This window comes from Sphaerodactylus townsendi, linkage group LG10, assembly GCF_021028975.2.
Source record: "Sphaerodactylus townsendi isolate TG3544 linkage group LG10, MPM_Stown_v2.3, whole genome shotgun sequence".
NCBI lineage: Eukaryota > Metazoa > Chordata > Lepidosauria > Squamata > Sphaerodactylidae > Sphaerodactylus > Sphaerodactylus townsendi.
The window spans coordinates 56,712,180-56,729,485 of NC_059434.1; the positions used below are offsets into that span (position 1 = coordinate 56,712,180).

General features: G+C 42.6%; 1 protein-coding gene across 4 annotated transcripts in view; it reads right to left on the reverse strand.

Annotated features, from left to right (window-relative positions):
- Positions 1-16,731, reverse strand: part of INTU (inturned planar cell polarity protein) — a 41,965-nt gene extending 25,234 nt beyond the window's left edge. For 3 of the 4 annotated variants that reach the window (XM_048509648.1, XM_048509649.1, XM_048509646.1), the window contains exons 1-2: positions 12,140-12,328; positions 6,065-6,651 (exon numbers count right to left, since the gene is read on the reverse strand). In XM_048509648.1, the coding sequence (XP_048365605.1) occupies positions 6,065-6,651; positions 12,140-12,276 (724 nt within the window). In that variant the 5' untranslated portion in view covers positions 12,277-12,328. Of the gene's footprint in view, positions 1-6,064; positions 6,652-12,139; positions 12,329-16,318 lie in introns of those variants that run through there. The other variant, XM_048509647.1, reaches the window with a different exon arrangement.
- Between the last annotated feature and the right edge of the window lie 575 nt (positions 16,732-17,306).

Genomic DNA, 17,306 nt, shown 5'->3' on the forward strand with positions numbered 1-17,306 from the left:
CATTATCCTAACATTATTTATCTGAACATTATCCTAACCAAAATGATAGGAGAAAAAGCAGCATCTGAATCAATGAACAGAGCTGTGGGATTTGTTTGATACTCGTTTTCGTTGGCTTGGCATTGTGAAGTATAATATTCATTGGGAAAAAAAACCAGGATGACTTTGTGGTGCATGTTTTATATGGTTATTAAAGTGCGGAAATAGATTATAAATATGGTGCAGAACAGAAATATACGCTTCAAATATCTGCCTTAATAAACAATGATGTAACCATCCTGCTTCTCTACTTTAGATACAGAACAGAACAGATATTCCCAAACTGAGCCCCAGAGCACTTTTCAGGAGAGAAATTTGTCATGGAGCACTATCATCACCCTAATGCCAAAGGCAAATATGCCCACTCCAGACCATTTCTTGTCTGAATTGGATAGTGTCAACTAGAAGAATTTTAGGCACAGCTTCAGATCAGAGTTTTGTTGCACAAACTGATGGATATGCATGCAAGACTTGTATTCCATCTGTATGGTGATTCCCTGATCTTGAAGTTCTTGGACATCCTCCCCACTACTGTGAAATAGAGAATGGCTTGACATGTCCATCTATTGTTTTGAAGTAGACAAAGAGTCATACATTTTTGTGAGTTGGGAAGTTACGCTCAGGAAGCTGGCTAATCTGTTCAGTTACAGGACTGAAATACACTATCTTAAAGATACAGAATCTTCTTACCTGCATCCAGTGACGTAGTATACAGATTTTTTATGAGGGGGGTTGGGGGACGGGCCCCAGCCCCACCCGCCCCTGGGGGCGTGGCCACACCTCCCCAAGCCCCACTTTTGGCCTCAGTGCTTATAAAAGCAGCTCTCAGAGGCCAAGGGATGGCAGACTCCCCCTCCCCCCCCAACAGGCTGGGCTCCCAGCTGGCAGTCCCTTCTACCTTACCCTCCTGCAGAAACGTAGCTAGGGAAAATGGAGCCCGGTGCAAAATCTGAGTTTTGCGCCCCCCCCCCCCCATGGGCAGCTGCTGTGATGATGGAATCTACCCCCAAACAGCATCACTTTCAATGGTGTTTAAATTAGGGAGCCCAGATTCTCCTTTTAAATCCACCTTAAAGAGAGAATCTGGGGTCCCCAATTAAAACAACATTGAAAGGGATGCTGTTTGGATGTGGATTATTCCCCACCCTGAAACAGCATCACTTTCAATGTTTAAACTGGGGACCTCAGATTCTCCCTTTAAATCCATGCCGAAGGGGGTGGATTCAAAAAGAGAATCTGGGGAAATTTGGGGGGTGCTTGCTGTCAGGGGTGCAATTGTTAAGCTAGCAGCATCAAAATTTCAGGGTATCTTTAGGAGACTCTCCTGATGATATCACCCAGGTTTGGTGAAGTTTGGTTCAGGGGGTCCACAGTTATGGATCCTCAAAGGAGTAGCCCCCATCTTCTATTAGCTCCCATTGGAAACAATGGGGAATGAGAGTTGGGAATCCATAACTTTGAACCCCTGAACCAAACCTCACCAAACCTGGATGGTATCATCAGGAGAGTCTCCCAAATAATCCCTGAAATTTTTTTGCTGCTAGCCTAAAACCTGCGCCCCCTGCAGGCCAAAAACTGAAAAACACTAAAAAATACAAAAAACCCACGAACGAGATGTGTGTGTGGAGCTTTGGACATGTAATGGGGGGTTTTTTAACCCGAGAACCCCTCCCTTACCTACGTCCTTGCCTGCATCTACTGCTAATACAGATATATTGCTGTAACTAAAATAACTGAAACCTCTTGGGGCAGAACAGCATATATGTGCATTCTTGGCTGTTTTTATTTAACTGTATTTTTTCAAGTTGTTAAGTCTTTTATTGTAGATATAGCAAAAGCACAAGTTATTTTTTGAGTTCTAAAATAGGTTAAATTTTGATCTAAACTTATTTTTTTCCACTGAAACTCACTGAAAGTTGGAAATTTAAATATAATTTCCCCAAAACGTCAATTTTTCACATATGTGTCTTTGGCATAAGGGCAAAAATATTTTTACCTAGCACTTACATAGATACTAAACTAAACTGAATGACAACAGTATTGACTATGGAACATTGGACTTGTCACATTTATTCCAATTTCTTAGTGGAGCACTTAGAGGTGCTTTGTGAAGCACCAAGTGCTCTTCTGAGCACAGTTTGGGAACTGCTGGAATAGACCAAAGTTTACCAATAGCTATGTTTAAACAATTTAAAAGCTTCTATCAAACAACCTCAGTAAAGTTTTGAGCCTACTCTATCTTGCCAGTATTGCACTTGTAAAATGCCATCCAGTTAAGCTGTTTTAAATGCTATAGGATTGCTCCCTATGATGATAATGAGTTCTTGGTAGACTCTGCTAAACTTTTTGTGGATAAAATCATTTGCATTCATTCTACTATGCTTGCCACTTAAGAAACAACACAGTTACCAAATTCTGCCAGAGAGCTGTATTTATGGATAAATGTCCATTGTTTATAACATAGGTGTGTAGACAAAGTGCTTGTAAGGTCAAAGCCTACCACCTGTTTTCCCAATTGGCTTATAATACTCTATGTTACATTCTTGGCTTATAATATTTTACCAAGAAGTATAATTGAGCGAGTCCTGGAAGTGATAAGTACCTTATTACCGGTAAGACAGAGTGAGGTCCCAACTATTCTGTGGGTACCAGTCACTAGAACACTCCTAGAGAAACTATGCTTGGGACTACATAATGAACTATCTGCTGGTTCCAAATTTTCCCTTTTTGGGTTAGTGAGGTGCTTTGGTGGGCATTCATTATCTAGAACCCTGACAAACCAGTTACCAGCTTGGTTCTATTATGTTACAGTTGTTCTCACTGATGTTCTTTGTCAAAAGATAGGGGAACCTAACTCTATTGGATCTTTCATTGGAGTTTCATACCATTTCTATTGTTTATTAGATGAGAAAATAAACTGCATAAGAGGCCACTGTGACAGAAATAGAAAAGGATGCCAGTTTCCATGGTGATTTCTTACACCATCTATCTTGGTTGGGGGTCTTGGAAGTGAGTATTTAGGTTCTCCATAGTTTTATTAGTTTATCCCCTAAGCTAGTTGTCTAAATATATGGTGAGATAATTATATAAACCTATTGCAGCCAGGATTAATTGTAACTTGGTTTGTTTATTTATTTATGTTATTTATTTATGTTATTCATAGTACATCTTTCTCAAGGCAGATTACACACAATCAACAAATGGTACATTCAATAAACCATGTATTAGCATCGTAAAAGTCTGGAACTAACCAGAAATCTAAGACAGAAATGAAGCACATCATAAGCATTAACATAATGAATTAAGCAGGGCAAAAATTGGAGGACAAGTGGGATACAGTCATATTTTACTTTGGGTTCCTAGAATATACTGTAAACTTCCCTTTAAATAAAGCAGGAAATATATGAATGATAGTTTATTTAATTTACAAATGCTACAAACATTTTACTTGAAGAATCCTGCGGAAGCAAAACATAATAAATAGATGTAACAAAGTTTTGGTATTTGCTTCAGCAATCATACTAACAATGTTCATTACTATCTGATCAGCAATTTAATCTGCATTTATATTATATCCCTTTCAGAAGTTCAATAAAGATCAATAGCAGACAACATAATCTACACAGCAGTTTGGAGGATACAGGGCAGGCACTCTCTCTCCTGCTGAATGGTCTATGCAAGGACTGGTACGGCTTCAAGAGCACAAGGGTATACCGTATCACATCTGTCTTGTGCTTCTCAGTTTAAGAAACAGCTCACATTTTTGACAGAGCTTCTCTTCAACACATTGTATCCTCCCCACCCTTATTTGGATCCCATTCAAACCCCCGACACTTCGTCCTGGAAGAAAAATGGGGCAGAGAAGTTTCTTGAACCTCACAATAAGTTCTCAGTGGATCGTTGCAATTTCAGACTGTTGAGAGTACAAACTTAAAAGCCCTGTTTCACCTTTAGAAATGCAGTTTCTTAATCCCTTTCTTCCAGTTCTAAATACATAATGCTAGGACATATTTTATTCTTACCAAAATGCAAAATCTGGCAAAGATCTTTTAGAAAAGATCTTTTAAAAAGACTGATGTGCTTCAGCTTAATTATAAGTTGTTTCTGCCAACGATGACTTTTATACATCACACAGAGCTTGAAATGCCACATTTAAATCTCAAGGTACCCAGAGTTCCCTGCAGATCTATAATTTTGAAGTATTTTATATGGAAATTATATATTTGTATAAAACTTGGCAGGGGATGTAGCTGATTTGCTAACTCAAAGCCAAAAGACTGAAGAAGGACAGAAGTAAACTCAGACTGGAATATAAAACAGAGGCTGATAATTTAGTTCTGCTTCCATGCTGCTAGTTTGCTTTGTCACAAAAAATAATTTTACTTTTTCCGTCACCCATTTCTCAGATTTGGTTATGCCTAAATAAAGTAGGGCTCCATTAAATCAAAGCAACACATCTATAAGGCATAGCAACATACTGAAAAACAGAAGTACGCCTCTGATTGACTGTCCTATAGTACTGTCCTATATGAGTGTTACGTAGGACTACCATACCCCCAAATGAAGTACCACAATCCTCCAACACCAGGCGGTTCGGAGAAAACAAAGTCAAGAAAGACTAATATTTTAGAAAAACGTGATTAACTTTAAAGGAACAGTAGTTACTATTCAAGTATATTATGCAAAAACCCCTCACATTTTTATTTATTTTAAATACTTGTCCTGCTTTTCTCCTTCAAAATGTCTCAAAGCAGTACATTACATGAAGCCTTCCCCATCAGCCTTCCTTGTAAATACAACAGTAAAGACTATTAAAATATTTATACATAACATTCCTTGTGAATGCTGTCAGATTTGCTGTAACCATATTTGCTCTCACACAGCACATTCAGAACACTGTTTATCGTACATAGTCTTTTACTTTTCTCTATAATCGTAAGGACTGGACATACTCCTTTTCACCTAGTTCTTCTTAGATAAGCTATAAGTGATTTTAGTACTTCACATTTACCGTTTTAGTGCAATCAGTGAACCTTACAGAGCCCTGACTTACTGGGTCTTCCAGGATTACTATACTCCCAAAAGTCAAATTCAGTAGTAAATTCCACCTGCACCAAATGACATCACTTCTCCTTGTTTGCCAGATTTAGCTAAAGTTTTCAGGGCACATGAACAGTGGCATCAACAGGAAGAGGACACAAAAATCCCTTGACTATAGCTGACACTTTCCCCAGATCCCTGTTATAGCCATTATTGGAATCACATGATTACAATGTGTGTGAGCCTTTGAACCAACCACAAAGTTTGGGGAAAACAAAGGATTAGAAATGCTACAAACAAACAAATAACAAGACTTTTGCTCAGACAACATTATCCAGAACAAAGCTCAGACACAACATCCACTGGAGACTATTTGAATCTTAAAAAAAAAAAATCAGATCCAGCCTCCAATGACAGCCATTTCCCCCAGCCACTGAAGGCCTTTTAATACAATCATTGACAGATTGCTATAACACCATAATGACCTATAGTGACAATGTACTAATTCCCAGCTTTAAAATATAGTTTTTAGCATTTTTTTGTTCTGAAGTTATAAGGGGAAAAGCTATAAGGCTACACATGTTGCCTTAGAACTCTGCAAGGCAAAGAGACTAGACTTATTTTTCTTTTAAACAAAAAAAGCTGGAAACAAGTAAATTGTTGCAATAGATCATTACAATGCTGATTTTAAAAAAGCCAGTAGTTTATGTGTGAGAAACAATAGCTGTGGCCGCCACAGTAAGAAAAATGGTGCCAAGTTGCCAGGACATGCAAAAATGCACCCCTTCCTCTCAATATGACGTTACTGACACTATCTTTCAAAAAAGATTGTACCAATCGCAGCAATGGGAGGAGGCAAAGCAGAGGGAGAAATAAAGGATGATGTCATATGGCTGCTCTTGAAAACAGCACTGCTGTAAAGATGCCAAGGTGAAATAAACCACCCTTATGGAAGCATTATTGGTTTGAATGGAATTTAACTTACCAATTAAGATCTCACCAGATCTTATTGCTGAGCTGCCTGGAATCAAGCCATGTACAACCAGTTTCTCTTCTTCTGTACTTCTGGACTCAATACTGTGTCTGTGCTTTTCGACTTTTCGCCATGGAGACTGATGGGCAATCCCTATTAATGACTCTAGAAGCTTGAGCTGCTCTCCTGTCTCAGCATTTGACTGCCTCTTTGGATTTACGTAAACAAAGACATCTTTGTACTGCTGTTGGACTGTCACTCCAGTCTTCTGGCTAGAATGGTGTTTCAATATGGATGCTGGACCAGAGGCATGTCCATCACCTTTGCCAGTTGCTTTCTTCTTTGTGGAGTGTTTTGCCAAAATATCTTTATTTTTTAATATTTTATTGAGTTTTTCTAACCTGTGCTCATTTTGTCTATGTTTTCGAGATCGCTCATGAATAATCTCAGGTTCATTTTCACAAAACCTGACACGGTTCACCACGGGCGAATCCACAGAATTGCCTTGAAGGACAGTTTCTTCTTCATCTTCACTTAGTTCTAAATAGAACAATTCCCCATTTTTCTGCACACTGTCCAGCCATTCTGGTTCAAAGTCGCTGTGGAAAAGAAGACAAAATGATAATCGGAATGAGAGGACGAGTGAAATGAACTGTTTTAGTTTTGCAGATCTCTGGAGATAATTCACACTGAATATAAAATCATTTTACGAGTAGTATAAAATATCACTGAGTTCTCCTACTGACTCTATCAACAGCATTCAGCTACCCAGTATTTGGACCCTGCAAAATAATCTATCATATCGTTAACCAATACAATTAAACAGGTCACCATACCAGCCCATTCTCTGTATCATAACCCGGGACCTTCCGAATTCTGCTCTTCTGTGTACTGGTCCATTTCTCCAAGTTGCTTCCATTTTTACTCCATCATGTACTACAACAGAACTATTTCTCTTCCTACATGCTCTGTGTCACGCTTGTTGACCTCCTTCCAGTAATCAGACTCAGGGTCATTGAAACCAGAGTAAATGAACAGGTTCACCAGAATTTCTTTGCTAGATCTAACATCACACTAAGGAGCAGTCAACATCTGCCACTATGCACCCCCTCCAACTAATGGTTTTCCCCAAAATTGAAAGTGTCCTCAGGCTGTATAGTTTCTCCAAGGTTGGAACCCTGATAAGGGCCAGGTGCTGTCTGGCTACAAAAAAGAACCGTTATTACTAATCTCTAAACAAACCAAGAATAAGCAACAGCAAGAACTGACTGGAGTCACAGTCTCCCAGACTCACCTGGGGGCCCATGGCAAGACCAAAGGGGGATGGGGTCTTGACACTTCACTTCAGAAGAATGGCAATACCAAGCAATCAGCTCAGAGAGTCAGCATGGGGTTTTATTCATATGTTGCACAGTGATGTTGAATGGTTATAAATCCAAAGTATACCGACTGACCGATGCCATAACAGAGAGCATTAAAAACGTCATTTAGTGGTGTTCAACGTTTTCGTTAGCATTTTGAACTAACCTTGAACTAAAAGCTACATCATGTGCAGATAATGAACCAGTAACAGGATTAGAAATGGAAGCAATGAGCCTAAAAAGATGAAGGAATTCAACCAGAAAACAGTCAAGAATGATTTTTCGCAGGCTAGCTCTCAAAGAAAAACTGCCATAAAAATCTTAAAAGGATAACGATGCTCACCTAATCTCTTCTTGAAAGACACGAAAGAATATACTCCCCCACTTCTAGACAACATGCTTCATTGCCTTATTGTTCCTATAAGGGCCAGCAGTGGCGTAGTGGTTAAGAGCAGGTGTATTCTAATCTGGAGGAACCGGGTTTGAATCCCCGCTGTGCCGCTGGAACCGTGGAGGCTTATCTGGGGAATTCAGATTAGCCTGTGCACTCCGACACACGCCAGCTGGGTGACCTTGAGCTACAGAGCTCTCTCAGCCCCCCCCCCACCTCACAGGGTGTTTGTTGTGAGGGGGGAAGGGTAAGGAGTTTGTAAGCCCCTTTGAGTCTCCTATAGTAGAGAAAGGGGGGGGGGTATAAATCCAACTCCTCGTCCTCCTTCTATCTGATGAGAGGTTTTCATAAATTTATTTTGCTATAACTTACACAGGCTTTTTGCCCTACCCCACCAGGCCTGGTAAGCTGCTTTCCCATTTCTGTAAGGTAGTCTTTATGGTCAAAACTGAATGCCTCAAAAGATTTCTTGGTGCACAGTGGGCCAAGGTTCTCCTTTCCAGTGGGCTTGGAAACCCAGATCCATGCATATTTAAGACATTAAGCCAAGAATGTTTATCCCCTCAGCTCCTTTCACTGAAGGCAACTGCAATGTGACCATAAAACCAGCAAGAATTCTGTCAGAACTGTGTCTGTCTGACTACAGCATATTGTGATCAGTACAGTCCTACATCTTGGAATGTTGAAATCGTTAGTGGGAAACAATATTGACCAGAGCACAAGATCAAGTTTCATGGCTGTTTCCAACATACAGCTTATTTTATTCTGCTACCACTGTTGTACTTTTGTTCAAAGTCAGCAATAAAACATCTGAAAATATTATACGGCAAAAGTGTTGCCAATAAAAACGTATAGAAATTTAAGAGTATATAATTAGTGTTCTGTTCTTAGAAAGGCTCAGAAATATTATAATGCTTCATGCTGTTTTTAAGTAGAACAGTATGATAAATGACTAGGGAAGGGTGGGGCCGGACAGCAATTTAAACCCTACTGTGCAACTGTATGTGGTAATGATGATCCTAACAAGGAATGAATGGGACATTCTAGTATGAGAAAGAGAGGACATGGCAGGGATATTTTCCAAGTTGACATCACATTCAAAATGTCTGTTTTGAAAAAGCCAGATATACCCATCTGTGCACCTGCAATCTTGGGTACAACTGTTCTATTAGCATCGGCCCTCAAGAACTAGAACTCAACACAGAAAAGGCAGACAAAGGAATACAGAGTCTATACGTATGTAAACAGTATGGGGAAAGGAAGGGGAGCGAAAGAACAGCACCAAGTTATACAAAGTCTCTCACCATAGTTGTCCTTTTACTTAACTAAAATGATCCAATCAATTGAGCCATTCCACATAAGAAAGATGTTCCACTACCCCCCTTCCCCGATCATCTTATCTACCCTTTCCAGCTCCATACATGTTTTGCCCTAAGGCAATACAAAATGAATGAACAACTAAAGATTTATATAGCATCTTTATAACACTTGGCACATCCTGGACTTGCATTTTGGAATTTTGAATTGTAAAATTCTAAGTACTACATTTCAGAAATCCCTTTCATGTTTAGGAAATTCTCAGAAATGTTCTAAGGTGGACTAACAGCATTCATGCAGGCAGGGAACTTCCTAAAGTATGGTCCGCCTGAAAGGGAGAAGAGTAATCATGAACACCCCATTATTGCAGACTGGGAGAGAAGCAGATGTACTTAACAGGATGATAGAACTGCAGCAGAGCAGAGGGAGCCAGGATTACTCACAGAAGCTGGATTAGATGATAAAAGCAGGGGGTTACTAGGAGGGGCCGCTCTTCTCAGTTTCCGAAGCGTCTGAACCTTTTCCAAACAGTATTTACATTTCACATTTACATTCTGATCTCTCTGGGGCAGAATTCAAGACAAGCAACCAGTGAAAAGGAGGAGATGTACTGAATTCCAATGACTGGGTGGGGGCAGAGGTGATTTTTTAAAAAAACTGTTATGATGTGCAGAAACAAGGAATCTTGAGTTCCTAACATCTGCATCCTTAATCAACATATCCAGGAGAAGCTTCTTCACACCATTCCAATACAATGGGCTGCAGCTGACAGAAAAGATGGTGAAAATAACCTAGGATACTAGGGATGAAGGACCCCAACTAACATATCACCGAGGTCCCATTTGTTAGAAGAGATGGGTATGACATAAATGTGACTTGGTCGAGCTGGGCCAGGGAGATTGGGTGGCTGCCTCAGCTGGCAAGTCCATAGCAGGTTTGACAGCCCAAATCAGCATGGTGTGTGTGTCTACCTTGGCAGTGAAACCTGCAGCAGGCTCACCAAACCAGATTGTGACTGGAGGGGTGGGCTATCTCAGCCACTGAGCCTGCAGTGGGAGGTGGTTGGCATGGAGGGGGGGGGGGGAACGGGGACTGCCTCAGTTGATGAAGCCACATTACCAGCCACAGGCCACTGATTGCCAGCCCAGATTAACACTGAGGGAAGTGGTTGACACTGGGAGGGGGGACTGCATGAACTAGTAAACTCACAGTGGGATTGCTAGCCTAGAATGACACGTGTGTTTGTGTGCGGTGTGTAACTCACCATGACATATCAGGAGCAGGATGGGGTGAGTGCCTGGACTGGCCAGCCGGCCCACAACAGGTTTGCCAGGCCAGATTAGGAGTGGGATGGGGTGGGTGCTTGGACTGGCAAGCCCACTGCGGTATGGGGTAGGTGCAGGGACGTAGGTATAGATTTTTTATGGGGGCGGGGTTCAGGAGTGGGGCCACACCCCACCCACCCCTAGGGCATGGCCACGCCTTCCCAAGCCCCGCCCCTGGCCTAGCGCTTATAAAAGCAGCTCTCCGAGGTCGGGGATAGCAGACTCCCCTGCCCTGCCCTCCCCTGCCCCTCCCCTCTTGGCAGAGGCATAGAGGGAAAATGGAGCCTGGTGCAAAATCTGAGTTTTGTGCCCCCCCCCCCGCCCCGGGCAGCTGCTGTGATGCTGGAATCCACCCCCAAACAGCATCACTTTCAATGGCGTTTAAACTAGAGAGCCCAAATTCTCCTTTTAAATCCACCTGAAAGGGAGAATCTGGGGCCCCTAGTTAAAGAACATTGAAAGTGATGCTGCTGTTGAAATATCCACCAGAAACAGCATCATCGCACTTTCAATGTGTGGTAGTGGTTAAGAGCAGGTGCATTCTAATCTATGGAGGAGGTTTCCCGGGTTTCCCTGCTCTGCCACTTGAACTGTCGAAAGACTTATCTGGGGGAATTCAGATTAGCCTGTGCACTCTCCCCACACACATGCCAGCTGGGTGACCTTGGGAGAGTCACAGCTTTTTTGAGACTCTCTCCAGCCCCACCCACCTCACAGGGTGTTTTGTTGTGAGGGGAGCAAGGGGAAAAGGAGATTACAGGTAAGCCCTTTGAGTCTCTACAGGAGAGAAAGGGAGGATATAAATCCAAACTCTTCTTCTTCTTCTTCTTCTTCTAAACTTGAGGACTACTCCAGATTCTCCCTTTAAATCCATGCCAAAGAGAGGATTGGATTTAAAGAGCCAGAATCTGGGGAAATTTAGAGGGGTGCCTGCTGTCCAGGGGTGCAATTGTTAAGCTAGCAGCACCAAACTTTCAGGGTATCTTTTAGGAGGTCTCTCCTAATGATGCCACCCAGGTTCCCAATAGAAGTTTGGTTCAGGGGGTCCAAGTTATGGACCCTCAAAGGTGCTCATGAGCCAGCCCCATCTTCTATTAGCTCCCCATTTGGAAACAATGTGGAGGGATGGGGCACCCCCTTGCTGAGAGTCCATAACTTTGGAACCCCTCAAATCTCATCCTAAACAAGGTAGTATCAGCAGGAGAGTCCCCCAAACAATCCCTGAAAGTTTGGTGCTGCTAGTCCAAACAATGCACCCCCTGCAGGCCAAAAACCGAAAAAGCAGTAAAATGCTTAAAAAACCCACAAACGGGTGGGCGGAGCTTCTGACATGAATGGGGGGGGGAGTTCAAACCCGAGAACCCCCCCCCCCTTACCTACGTGCATGGGTAGGTGCCTGGATTAGAGAGCCTGCAGTCTGCAATGGCAAATTTGCAACAGGGTGGGGTAACTGCCTGGACGGATGAGCCCACAATGAGCCCACCAGGTTAGATCGGGAGCAAGCAGGAAGGGGATTGCCTCAGCTGGCTTGCAGGACTAACAAGCACTCCCAAAGAACCGGATCCGTCCCCTGGGCGGCATGTTTAACATGCCTGGGATCCACCCATGCCTAGATATGCGGGCAAGAGCGTAACTATGCCTCATTACACGCTTGGCAAGCGAGGAGACCAATCCCTCTCCCACCCCTGCTTACTCGGAGCTCCAAGAAGCAGACGCAGAGCAGGAGGCGCCGCCACTCCCCGTCGAGCTGCTGTCTCCACACGCGTCACAGTCCTCGGCTGGAGGCTCTCGAGACATCCCGAAAGAGGGAGCCGGGCCCACTTTTGCCATAGCGCGGAAAATTCAATTCCGTTACGTGGTTCAGCAGCCAGCCGCCGCCATGACTGCAGCAGCAGGAACCGCGAGGGGAAGCACGTGACTCTCACGCGGCTCCTCCATAGGCTCCAGCTGAGGTAGGCATGGCAACGTGAGAAGCGCCAGGAGAACTTTTTTGCCTGGGCCAAACTTGTCAAGAGTTCTCCCTCCGGTCCGCAATCTAGTGATGCTTCCTGACCTGAAAAAATGTGATTTAATTCTAGTGCCTTAATTATTAGCCTTGCATTCTGATCTGTAGCCCTGAGATGTGGGTAGGGACAGTTCCCTACTGCCCAGCGTATATGGATCTTGGTCAGGTTTATACATAAATATGATAAGGAGGCTGGGGTCTGACGTGACAGGATGGATTGTATGGCTTCAAACTGCAGGTAATGGATATTCACTTTTTAAAATTTAACATACAAGGGGAAATTTAGCATACTAAACATCGCTGTGTGGTAAGTAGTTCGTGTTGAACTATAATCTGGGAGAATGGAAGTTAGATGAATATATCTCATGCCAACACACATATATTCTGTTTAAAAGTTGCTCAATAGCCCATGCATTTTATACATTATTTCATCTTTTTTTAAATACTGGGCTTGCAGGTTGATAGCCAGAAACAATGCTAGTTATCAAAATAAATATAATACTCCAAAAAACAAACTTCAAAACAACTCGTGTAAGCAAACTAATTTTGAGAAAACAGTACTCTAAAAAATTAAATCAGATGCTACTCATCTCCAGCATGCAGAGTAATTATCCAAAGTATGACAGGTTGTTGCAGTTTTTTCTACTAGGTTTCAAGAGTTCATCCACAAGCCCATTGATTTCAATTGACTTACAAGGGTGCAGCCCTGCCTAGGGTTGTTTATTTAGTTATTTAATTTAATATGTGTTTGTGTCACCTTCCTGCCCAATTCAGGGTCCCCAAAGCAATAAACGTTAAAATATTTCAAATGTTAAAAAAAAAAAATCAAGGTCCTTTCACCTGAGATCTTTTAGCTGGTAATCTGCCTCTCTTGAGTGTGCCTCAAAACAGATTCACAGTCTGATTATTCACAAGCAAGTCAGTAGGGTTTAAGAAGGATTACAGCACCTCACTACCTCTCTTAGATAGGTACACAAAAAAGTACAATGTTTTCAAGTTGCAGTCAGTTATGATTACACTATAGCATTTTCAAAGCAAAAGATGTTCCAAGATGGTTTCCCATTGCCTGACTCTGCATAGGAACTCTAGACTTGGTGGTCCCTCATCCACGTACTACCCAAGTAACAAGGGCTGACACTGCTTAGCTTCTAAGATTTGATGAGATCAGACTAGCTTGGGCCATCTAGGTCAGGGCATAGATACATTTAACCCTTGGTATTTAACCACTGAGGCTGTCTTGGGTTCATGTTTGTTATTTACCTATATAATAACTGCTGTAAAAGCAGTGTATTTTCTGTACAAAGACAATCACAATTGCTTAGCTGACTAATGATGGGGAAGGTGTTTCTCCATCTTCTCCCTCCTGAAGATACAGAAACATAGCTGGAAGTTGCAGGCACAGTTACATGTGAATCAGCCTAGTGGGTTCATGTTGATCAGTTTTAGTTGTGTCAAGCACTGCCTGTTCCTGGCTCCTCCCAGACTGACACAAGCTCTCTTCTTAGTGAGGTTTTACCACTACAGGTAATAAAGTGGAACATTTATTTTATTTCAATTTTTATACTCTGTTTCTCTCCCAAATAAGAACTCAAAGCAGCTCACAATACCATTCACTCTTCCTCCTCACAACAATGGCTTTGTGAGGTAGGTTAGGCTGAGAGAAAGTAACTGGTTCAACGTCATCCAGTAAGTCATCCAATGGCAAGGTAGGAATATGAACCTGGATCTCCTACATCCTTGTCCAATACTGTAGCCACTAAATGGCATTCAGGCACCACAGGTAGATGGCAAAAAGAGAAAAAAATCACAGCCTCTGGAGAATCTCCCATAGCATTAAAGCACAAAGGGTGGCATAAGTCCAACTCCTCTGCTGGCAGTGTACCTAGGTCAGAAGGCTGGTGGAACAGTCCTGGAACACCTTCAGCCACACTGATCGTCCTGTACTAGTGGGGCTGGGAAATTGCAGCCACTTCCAAGGTTGGCAGCTGTGGAACCATAAGGCTCCTGGCTGCCCACATATCTGTCCCCACCTCCAGCACATTTGCCACTTGTGCCAGCGAGGTGGGCATCCACTTCAGCACGAAGCTACGCTTTGCCCCTCCATCTGCATTGGGCTACCTTGGCCTCCATTCCAATTCTTTTACAGCATCAGTGTAAAAGGTCCTTTTTCTCACCTAGTCTACATTCCCAATACGAAGGGAAAACTCTAAGTAAGATTTTATTTTGCTTTAAACAATAAAATTATCACTCTCCTTGTCTGGATAAATCTCAGACTAGTCATGGAGACTGTGACATCATTTGAATAAATAGAGACACAACGTGTAATTTTAACAACTACCGTTCTTGGCTTTAATTTCTTGTGGTTGTGTTAAGCTTCAGCAATAACTATGCTGAATTGCTGCTTATGTAAGCAGTATTATGAGTCTCCTCTTAATCTGTCTGTCCCTGAATAAGTAAGTCCAGCACCAGGGTCTGTACATTAAAGAGTGGGAGAACAAGAAGAGAGAGTTCCTTTATTGCACAATCTGTAAGAAAAGTTCACTGGAGACTTCATGCAGCATTTCAAAGCCTTTCTGTGCTGCTGTTATCAGCTCTGGCTAGACCAGGAATTAAAACGGAGAGATATTACAGTGTCAGTATAAAGTATCAGGTAAGGCAAAGTGATGTGTGTATTTAATCACACCATACCTATTAATCCTACCTGTCCTTTCTGGGATAAGTTGAAACATGGAAGAACTAGTTTATCAAAGTAATTACACTACATGATAGCCACATTGTGCTTACAGTAGTGTTACACCAGATAGATGCTAGATGGCTGTAGTTGTCAGGACTTTCTAAAGTGCTCCACCATTCACATTTTAGTGTACACATTTACTGCAGGAAACACCACTGCAGACACTGGTGTAGCCACAGTGACCACAACAATTACATGAATTGTGAACCCACATGGCTCTGCTTCTAGGTAGAGGTTTGTTTAGGTGACACGCTGAAGCCTTGCATGTTTTGTGACAATCTCTGTTTTGATCATTGGTAGTCTTTACAGGGTCAGAAAGAACTTGCTGATTTGGATCACTTTTCAGAACGGTTCTCTAACAAAATCAGAGTAATCTTTCAGGGCTTTAAAATGACTCATGTTCACATAATTTCACTTTGAAAATTTAATGGTAGAATTAAATGAGGAAGAGGTCTCTTTTTTAAAAAGGAGCAAACTGCCTTCAGAATGTAAAAATAGCTCTTATCCTGAAAGATTAATAAGGCAGTCCTATGCAAAGTCACTCTGGTCGAAGCCCACTGATTCAATTAGGTTTAGCTTGGAGTAACTCTATAGACTACTGCATAAATGTTTCAGAAAATAAGAATTAAAATATTTATCACTATCTGATCAACCAATATTTAACTACTCAGAAATATGTGTGGATTCAGAATTATAATGTAAGCCTTTTAAAAAGAAACCCTTGCCATTGAAAAAAACTCACACATGGTTCTTGATTTACAGTAGTTAAAGCAGAGTATAATCCCTGGGGCTTGGCTTGTGCTGGCTGTCAGTGGCCCACCAGGAATTTTCCCTGTAAGGTAAATAGCTGTTCCACCTCTGAAAGTAGCAAGCCTGTTCACTCCTTCCCCCTACCCAGAAGTAACCTGCAAAGGCTATTGTGATACCCACAGGTGGATGTAGGGAGTTTTGTGCGGAGAGGAACATGCTTCTGGATTGAGAGATGAGTATGGTGAGGGTATGTTGGTCGTGGTGCAAATCAGCCCCGGAAAGAGCAAGCATGAAAACCTTGAAAGGGATCCCTAGAGAGGACATTAGAAATGCTTCTCACGCCCTTGGTCTCAGCTGGTCTTGCTCAAAAGGTTCGTACTGACCTGTGCAGCAGGATGCTCTCGACAGAGTCCAGGTCCTCCAGGTTTCTGGTAACTGGTCTGGGGATGCTCTGCTTGCCCGCGCGGAACATGCTGCAGAAAGAGACACCTCCGCCTCCTTCTCATGGCCCGGGCACAAAGCTGCGCCCACAGAATCCATCGGGCTGCATGCACGATCTGGGAGGTCGCCGGGGGCGTCCAGGCAGAGGCAACCGTGGAGGAAGGGGCGAAAAGGTAGGAAAGCCAAAGAAAACTGCAGATCGGAGCAGCCTTTGCTCGGAAAAAGTGGAAATCAGTCGTCCCAACTCTTCTCTCCGCGACGCCTGCAAGACCCGGCGATCTCGGCTGCTTCTAAAGAACTGAATTTCCCCAGCTGCTTTCAAAGACCCACAAGCGGAATCTCTGGTCATCTGCGACTGAGGATACTTTTTGCAAGTGAAACTTTGCAGCCCTGCTCCGTCAAAGCAGGTGGGAGCCGCTCAGCCCTCCCGCTTCTTCTCCAATTCTCCAGGGTCTTAAAGTCCGGTCCTGTAAGCTGTGTAAAGATTTGATTTCTTGATACGAAAGCTGCTGACTTGGTAACTGTCCTCTGACTTGGTAACTGAGCCCTCTGGGGGTAGGGCGGTTTACCAAATCGGACAGACAGACAGACAGACAGACAGATAGATAGAACCCACTGACACTTACATCTGAGTGTTTAAGAGTGGAGTGCCAAAACATTTATGAACCCCTCTGGTAATACTCGTGTCTATCACAAGTAGAAAGCAGAGGGGAATCACTGTAAAATCGAATCTACACTTTGGCTACTTCAATTTCTACAAGTGCAAAACTTGATTTCAGCTTCGCACATACAAATGCTCTTCTTACGTAGCTCTCATGTGATTAAATTCAGGTATTTGCCTGAGTTTCTTACTGAGTATTCATTCAAGAATCCACTGTCACTGATGCAGGCTTTACATGTCTAAAACAAAAGGGGAGGCTATAGTTCAAA